The sequence below is a fragment of the Teleopsis dalmanni genome, chromosome 2, assembly GCF_002237135.1.
Source record: "Teleopsis dalmanni isolate 2A chromosome 2, ASM223713v2, whole genome shotgun sequence".
Lineage (NCBI taxonomy): Eukaryota > Metazoa > Arthropoda > Insecta > Diptera > Diopsidae > Teleopsis > Teleopsis dalmanni.
The window spans coordinates 97,947,544-97,955,710 of NC_051847.1; the positions used below are offsets into that span (position 1 = coordinate 97,947,544).

The 8,167-nt window shown below is 27.6% G+C and overlaps 3 protein-coding genes across 3 annotated transcripts in view; all 3 read left to right on the plus strand.

The window, feature by feature from the left end:
- Positions 1-108: 108 nt before the first annotated feature.
- LOC119675138 lies at positions 109-753 on the plus strand. The gene is made up of 3 exons (XM_038086327.1): positions 109-344; positions 401-580; positions 640-753. Exons 1-3 carry the CDS (start codon positions 144-146, stop codon positions 751-753), a joined length of 495 nt encoding a protein of 164 aa, XP_037942255.1. The 5' UTR covers positions 109-143.
- A 1,288-nt stretch (positions 754-2,041) lies between these two features.
- Positions 2,042-4,215, plus strand: LOC119684809 (serine protease inhibitor 42Dd-like). Its single transcript, XM_038098935.1, has 3 exons — positions 2,042-2,918; positions 3,564-3,705; positions 3,766-4,215. The coding sequence occupies exons 1-3, from the start codon at positions 2,061-2,063 to the stop codon at positions 3,894-3,896; spliced, it is 1,131 nt and encodes a 376-aa protein (XP_037954863.1). The 5' UTR covers positions 2,042-2,060; the 3' UTR covers positions 3,897-4,215.
- Positions 4,216-6,721: 2,506 nt separating this feature from the next.
- LOC119675139 (retinol dehydrogenase 13-like) overlaps positions 6,722-8,167 on the plus strand; it is a 1,651-nt gene continuing 205 nt past the window's right edge. The window contains exons 1-7 of the mRNA XM_038086328.1: positions 6,722-6,904; positions 6,957-7,122; positions 7,235-7,332; positions 7,433-7,589; positions 7,655-7,823; positions 7,880-7,970; positions 8,024-8,162. Coding sequence (XP_037942256.1) covers positions 6,816-6,904; positions 6,957-7,122; positions 7,235-7,332; positions 7,433-7,589; positions 7,655-7,823; positions 7,880-7,970; positions 8,024-8,162 — 909 coding nt within the window. The 5' untranslated portion in view covers positions 6,722-6,815. The remainder of the gene's footprint in view (positions 6,905-6,956; positions 7,123-7,234; positions 7,333-7,432; positions 7,590-7,654; positions 7,824-7,879; positions 7,971-8,023; positions 8,163-8,167) is intronic.

The window sequence follows — 8,167 nt, forward strand, 5'->3', positions numbered from 1 at the left end:
AATTTGTATTAACCCGCGATCGCATCTAGTCTGGACAGCCCTGCTCTAGATTGTTGTTTATATCGTATAACAAAAATGATGTTAAAAGTAAAAAAAATTTCATTTTTCATAAGTAAGACTAATTTTAATATATTGTTCCAGAGATGGAGAAACTGTATCTCGATGTATTAAAACGTGAGGAAGAACGTATAGCTTATCAGAACAAAATTGTTCTTCTTTACCAGAAAGAATTACGTAATCGTAGAGGAAAAGTAATAGCAACTATGAAAAAATCTGAACAACGAAAGAAAGCAATCGAAACGGAAAAGGAGTTGGATCAATTATGGCACAACATTGAAACAGAGGTTTGAGTATTTATATAAATAATAGTAAATTGAAGAAATATTTTTAATGACTATAGAAACTAAGAGACCGTACGCAGTTAATGATAGCTGAAGAACAGATGCGAGATGAAGATATAACACTACTTGCTCAAATGCAAAATATGAAACCAAAATGTCAGTCATTATCACAAAAGTATGCTGATGATATTAAAAGAATATCTGAAGAAAGGGATCGTCTTAAGCATAATATTAAAAAGGTTCTGTATCAACGATTTATAATTTTAATATTGAATATTAATTTTGAACTTTAAAACAGACATCTTTAAATTTGAATGTGTCTTCTGAACGTAACTCGTGCAACTTACAAGAAATTGAGAGACGGTTTAATTTGATTCAAAACCAATTTTTGAAACTTAAAAATAGTAGTTGAGTGATAATTATTTAAAATAAATAAATTTTGTACTATCATTTGTATATGCGTAAATGTGTAATATATGTATATGTATTAAAATAATACTGATTTTACAAAATTATTGTTTCTCACAAACGTTTTAAAATTATTTTTTAAAAGAAGTCTTGAATAGTAATTATATTTATAACAAAAAATAAAATATTTAAATAACAAAAGTGTTTTTTTTTATTTGTGTGTCGTTAAATGCTGACTATTTAGGTAAATTAAAACTTTCTCCAAAAGTAAATAGTTTCGATTGTACATCAGTTTACACAAGTGCATAGAAATATATATGTATATACACAATGAGAATGTTACTTTGTTTTGTAAATTGAAAAACAACCACAATTGTGAGCGATGATTCATAAAATTTTATTTTTTTCTACATATAATATTTATCTTTAATATTTCAATGGTATGCGTCCACGCCCCTGGACTTTTGTTATATCTAATCTATCTCATCATTTCTGGAAATGTTTTCGTATATTTTGTGTTCTATATTTATATACAGGTGTGAGAATACTTTCTGGAAATATTCTTTTTCATACATAATAAAAGATAATTCCAAAAGACACATCAAATCAAAAGAAAAAAATATTAATATCTATTATATAATAAATTAAGTTCAGAAATAAAAACTTGAACTCCCATGTTATGTCTTAGTTACTTTTTCTTCGCTTTTATATATAGATTTTTTTGTTACATTAAAGTACTTCTACCGATGAATAATTTACTGATCTAATGATTTAAAAACATTATTTGTAATGCAAAAGGTTTTTTTTAATGTAGAAAATCTATAGTTATTTGCTTTAATACTAAATATCGACAGCACCAATATAACAAATACAATATTTTATCTCTTGATAACAGAAAAATATTTTCAAGCTGTAATTCCGACTATTTGTGTTTGAAAGTATTGTAGAGAATACTTCTTAGGAAGATGTTTGTGATGAAATAAATATGACAAGGCAAGTTTGTAAAAATCGAAAATAGGTTTCTTCCAAGGCAAGTAGTCCAAAAGTAGAACTTTTATGCAATGGGTAAATCCATAATAACATAATAAACTTACTCTTCTCATCTAACTTCATTAAACAATAATTCCAAGTTGACCGACTGTAGATATTTGTTATTAATTTTAAGTATGTTTATATGTAGTTTCATTTTAAGTGACGGCAACTGAATTTCGGCAAATTTGTTTTGGCTCTGGTGAGTAATGGACGTGTTTTTTGTGTGTTCCTGAAAAAATTTAATATGTATTGTTTTGTAGAAATTTATTGGATTTAAAAATGTTTGATTTCAATTTGCAATTTGCACGCAATGGAGCAAGCTTCACCAGCGAACTGTTCCAACTGTTGTCCGTCGATGGTGTTAAAAGTAACATAATATTTTCGCCGCTATCAGTCCAAACATGCGTTGCTTTAGCTTTTGCTGGCGCCCAGGGTGAAACGGCAGATGAAATTGCAAATGGTTTGAAACTCGTGTCCAATTTTCCACCAGAGGTGGCGGAGACATTTCAATTTGTTTTAGAAAAGTACAGGAATAGCGATCTTGTAAAAATTGCAAATAAACTTTACCTCAGAGACGGCGCGGAATTGAAGGCAGAGTATCAAACAGCTGTCAAAGAACATTACCTTGCTGAAGCTGAAAATTTGAATTTTGCAGAAAGCAATCTAGCTGCTGAAACCATAAATTCTTGGGTGAGCGAAAAAACTGAAGGAAAAATAACGGATTTAATCGAACCAAGCTCATTAGATGATAATACGCGTTTATTGCTATTAAATGCAATTCACTTTAAGGGAAGTTGGGAAAATAAATTTGATGAGCAGTTAACTGAAGAAGATGATTTTTGGACGAGTGAAGAGGAGTCCGTTAAAGTACAGTATATGAAGAAAAAGGCCAAATTCGGTTACGGGTATTTAGAGGATTTAGATTGCACTGCTCTTGAAATGCCATATAAGGATTCCGATTTATCAATGCTTGTGTTGCTACCTAACGAACGAGAGGGTCTTAAATCGCTTGCAGAAAAACTAAAAGGATTTAATTTAATCGATTTAGCTGACAAAATTAATACTGAAGAAGTACAAGTAAGCTTTCCCAAATTTAAGGTGGACTATTCTGTAGAATTAACTGATGCGCTTAAAAAGGTGAGTACAATTTATTATAGAATTGATTAAATTTTAGGAATTTTTTAATTGGTTTAGTGTTATCGATTAAATGCATGTACTAATTAATATTAGTCAGTTATCATACTCTTGTGCGGAATTTTTATAATGAAGCTTATTTTTGGATTTGATATCATTCTGTTATCTAGACAGAAAAAAACAGAATATGTATTTTTTTGATACTGTGGTTTGAAAATAGAAAAATTACCCTTTCGTTTAAACATTCGATTGATTATTATTTAAAATAGATTCGTCTACTATGATTAGTATCACAACAAATTTTAACACTAAAAATGTTTATATGAAATTTTTTTCAGAATTTCTTAACCCTAACAATATATTTATTCAACAATTTAATTTTTTTTTCTATTATAATAATTATTATATAATCGTTATTAAAACTAGTAGTTAATGTTTTATCTTATATATTATTGTAGAGTTGCAAATATTTTCTAATGGAATATTATTTGGATATAAATCAAATATAACTTCCTAAATTATTTTTTAAATAATAAAAGGCAAATTTTTAAATGAGTAATTATACAAGAAATATTATTCATTTAAATATTTAAATGTCTTGTATATAAAAGAGAGTATACAAAATTTTAAAATTCTACTATTTTTTAGTTTGGTATTACTAAAATGTTCACAGACGATGCTGAGTTCAGCAATATGCTCGAATCGCCAGAAAATATATTTGTTTCAAAAGTGGTGCATAAGGCCTTCATCGAAGTAAACGAGGAAGGAACAGAAGCGGCGGCTGCTACTGGTAATTTTTTTTAAAATTATGTGCCTAATCTTAACAATAATTATTTATATGTATTAAAAGGTATGATTATGATGACTCGATGTATGTTGTTACCACTACAATTTAATGCTGATCGTCCTTTTCTATATATGATATGGAATAAGAAAAATGTACTATTTGCTGGTGCTTTTGTTACAGCTCCTACAGCATAAAGAATTTCTGGAATATAAGTTTGTGAACATAGGTGATTTACGATGCGATATTTTGCAATAGTGATACTTTGAACTATAGTGTTATTATGTGTTAAGTTTAAAACTGTGCGTCATCAGTATAGATTCACCAGAATTATTTATTTCGTAATAAATTTAGTATTATTTAAAAGTATCAAAATGGAAAAGCTGAGAGAAATAGTGATATTACTTTAATTGATATTACTATATTTATTTCTAAACCTTCATTAATATGAAATTAATGAAACGCATATAAAATTGCAACGTACAGCATTTGTGTTCGCATCTTCCAAAATTTACATATTTATAAATTCTTACCCAACATTTTTCAAAGTGTAAAATTTTTTTAATGATATTTAAAATCTTTTGTTATATGTTTTTATTATTTAAATTTTTTTATATTAACAAATGAATTAATAAACATTTTTATATTATTTATTATGAAGAAGTTTGTGCGTATTTTTATTGACATTGTTGTGTAGTAGCTTATGTAGGGAACCTGTAATAATTTGTAGTTTAATTATGTTGGGGATAGGAAGCGGACAAAATAGATAGATAGAGCGGCAGCATACGTTGGACAGTATTAAAATTCACCTTGGACGTGTTGAAAGCACCTTGTTACTTCAATGTAGCAGATGTAGATTTTTTATCAATTATATTAAATACTTTAACAACAATCACAAAAGCCAAAATGTATATAAAGTTTAAAACGTTTTTATATACAAACTTGTGAAAAATTACATTATCCAATAAAAATAATATTTTATTTCTTTAATTTACAACATACTTAAGTTATTTGAATTTATTGAGCTGTGATGTGTAACCCGTTTGTTTCCTAAGCACCTTAGTGTAAACCAATGATGGATTAAAGTTGGATTTTTAAAATTGTTAAAATTGGTTTTTTAAGAGTTTGTAGGTAAGTTTTTTAATTTCAAGAGATATTAATAGATATGGAAGTAATTTATAACTCCATAATTCGTAAATCCTTTTGTCAAAAAAAGGTTAAGAAAACTATTTATAGAAAATATATATATATGAAACATTATAAACCTCTCAATGCTATCTATTTCATAAAAAAATAAAATATAGGAAATTTTAATTATTCTTGCTAATTGGGCCACCAAAGGATTAAATATCGCTTGAACAAATGAATAAATGGAGAATAAAAAAATTGTTAACATTATTTACAAAAGTAATCAATGAGACATTACAAATATATCACACCAATGTTTCCAAAAAACTACTGGTGTTGAATATTTGTCGGTATTTGAAACAGCAATTTTTAATTCACTTGATTAAACTGAAAAAATTTTTCAATTTGAAAATTTTAACCCTTTGTTAACCCGTTTTCTATTTGAAATAGAGTTTTTGGCACTAAACAAAAATAAAAATTTGATATTTGATACATACCACAATAGTACAATATAATAATATAATATAATTCTTGAAAAATTAACAAGTGTTTAATCCCTGACACTTGCAATCCAAATAAAAACAAAAATAACAAAACTACAATAAAAGAATGATTACCAAGCTGGTCCTTGGTGCGCCAAGATACAAGTAGTGACAACTTATACAGTCACAGTCTTTCTTCCTGTTCTTCCTGCAATTTGCTTCTTTGGAGTTTATTTAGTCGATTTCATTTGATTGTTGCTGAATAGTAATTGCTGTTGTTGTTTTTGTAAGCAAACCTAGTATTATTGTTGAAAATATCCTTTAGTTGTTTGTTCTCAGCTAGATTGGGGATATAGAACATGCTGAAATGTCTTATTTGATAATCATCCGTATGCTTCATTATTACGTCAATACGTCAACGTATTTGAAGATTTTTTGGATTTTAATGCCTTCCTTTAAATAAGCGTACAATTATGTCTTGTACAATGACCACAATCTGTGGAGAAAGTAGATTTTCATAGACATACCAATCACTTGGTTATAGTTATTTCCATTATATGTGAAATAGTTGTTTTTAAGGCAAAAATTCAGTAGTTTTAAAAAATTCCGTTTGTCAATGCAAATATATTTGCATATATTATTCCATTGTTTCGTGAAATGTTATTATAAATTTAAGAACTCGTGGGCTTTACATAATCTACAAACTAAAAAAAAATTAATTCAGTATGAGTAATTTAGGTAGATCTTCTTTTTAAAAAAGCTGGCAGTTATATATGTACGTACGTTTACATTTATTTTATAATATTATCAAGATGTATATATACATTTTGATAACATTCATAAATTAAAAGGTAAAGAAATGCAAATTATTTTTTTTTAAAAAGATATTTAAAAAGCTTTTTATATAATAAACACTTTTACGAGTAATTTAATTTATTTACTTAAGCAAATTGGTTAGTAAACTATATATTTACGACTCTTTGTCGTTGGTGATTTGCTGGAGTATCCCCAGCCTCATCAGAATTGTCACAATAAATTAGTTAATTATGAGCAAAATATTCAAAGAATTTTTTGTTTATATTTTATTCTTAGGTATAATTAAATAAAATTATACAAATAAAAACTTAATAATAATATGAAATTTCAAAAATTTTTGTAAGCAAAATTAATTTTGAATGTTATAGCGCATTCACACCGTCTCGTTTAAGCGGTTTTACTCATTATAACCACTAATGAGTATGATTTATTATACAAATGAGCTCAACAAATCACCTCATTCAAGGCCAGAAATATGTAATGCAACTCTTAAAAATAAATTTCCCACAAGAGTTTAGAATTTAAATAATGGGGATGGACCCTGTGTCAAAATATTTTTTACCATCAACATATGTCTAATGTCAAACTGCCGATATATCGTTGTATATTTAGATTAGATACTAAAGCTTTTATGCAATTTTCGAAAAAATCTATATCATTTTTGAAAATTAAAATTGGAAATTATTGAAAATGAGGAAGATATTATCATTATTAAAAAGTCCTCCTGTGTTTTGGTTAAGTGTTGCAGGTACCACGATTGGTGTGGCTTGTTTCGTAAAGTAATTGCAAATATGTGCATTGAACAAATAATATAATAAGCAATAATTTTAGAGAACATTTGCAAGGAGGAAAATATACAAAGAAAACTTCTGCGGATGGCAAAGTGTTTATAGTAACCGGAGCTAATACTGGCATTGGAAAAGAAACAGTTCGAGATCTGGCCCATAGAGGTGCAACTGTATACATGGCATGTCGTGATATGAAGAAATGCGAAGAGGTAAATATCCAAAATATGGAAGTTTATAGCATTATTTATATAAATATAAAAATGAAATACAAACTGCTGAATACAAAGATTTGTGGGCTAATTTTTGTTGTTTATATTTAAGGCACGTGATGAAATTGTTTTAGAAACTTACAATAAAAATATATTTTGTCGTGAATGTGACTTATCCTCACTTGGATCAATAAAAAATTTTGTCGACAAGTAAGCACAATATTAATTAACAATTTACTGCAATATTATATGAAATCATATGAAGTATACTTTTCGATACAACCAATAAATGTTATTTATGTATAAATAGGTTTAAAAAAGAACAAGACAAATTGGATGTGCTTATTAACAACGCAGGCGTTATGCGCTGTCCACGTTCCTTAACTAAAGATGGATTCGAAATGCAATTAGGCGTCAATCACTTAGGTCATTTCTATTTAACAAATTTGTTGTTGGATCTTTTAAAGGTGAACATAATATTGGTATAAATTATATTTATGTGATTAATTAAATTTAATTAATTATTTTCTAGAACTCTGCACCAAGCAGAATTGTTGTTGTATCAAGCCTGGCGCACGTAAGAGGAGAAATATGCGTTGGCGATTTGAATAGTGAAAAATCATATGACGAAGGAAAAGCTTATAGTCAGAGTAAATTGGCAAATATTTTGTTTACAAGAGAACTTTCAAAGAAATTAGAAGGCAAGTCAAACACCTTAATATTTTACATTAATTAAAAATATTTCGTATACACAAAGGAACTGGAGTTACAGTAAATGCTTTGCATCCAGGTGTAGTAGACACAGAACTTTTTAGACATATGGGATTTTTCAATAATTTTTTTGCAAGGTATATTAAGTACTTGTTTCTTTTAGTAGTTATCATTTATTTTAATATTTTAGGTTAATCGTGAAGCCTCTGTTTTGGCCTTTTATAAAAAATGCCAGAAACGGTGCTCAAACAACTCTTTATGCTGCATTAGATCCTGAATTGGAAAAAGTAACAGGCAAATATTTTAGTGATTGCAATTTAAAAAATGTTGCACC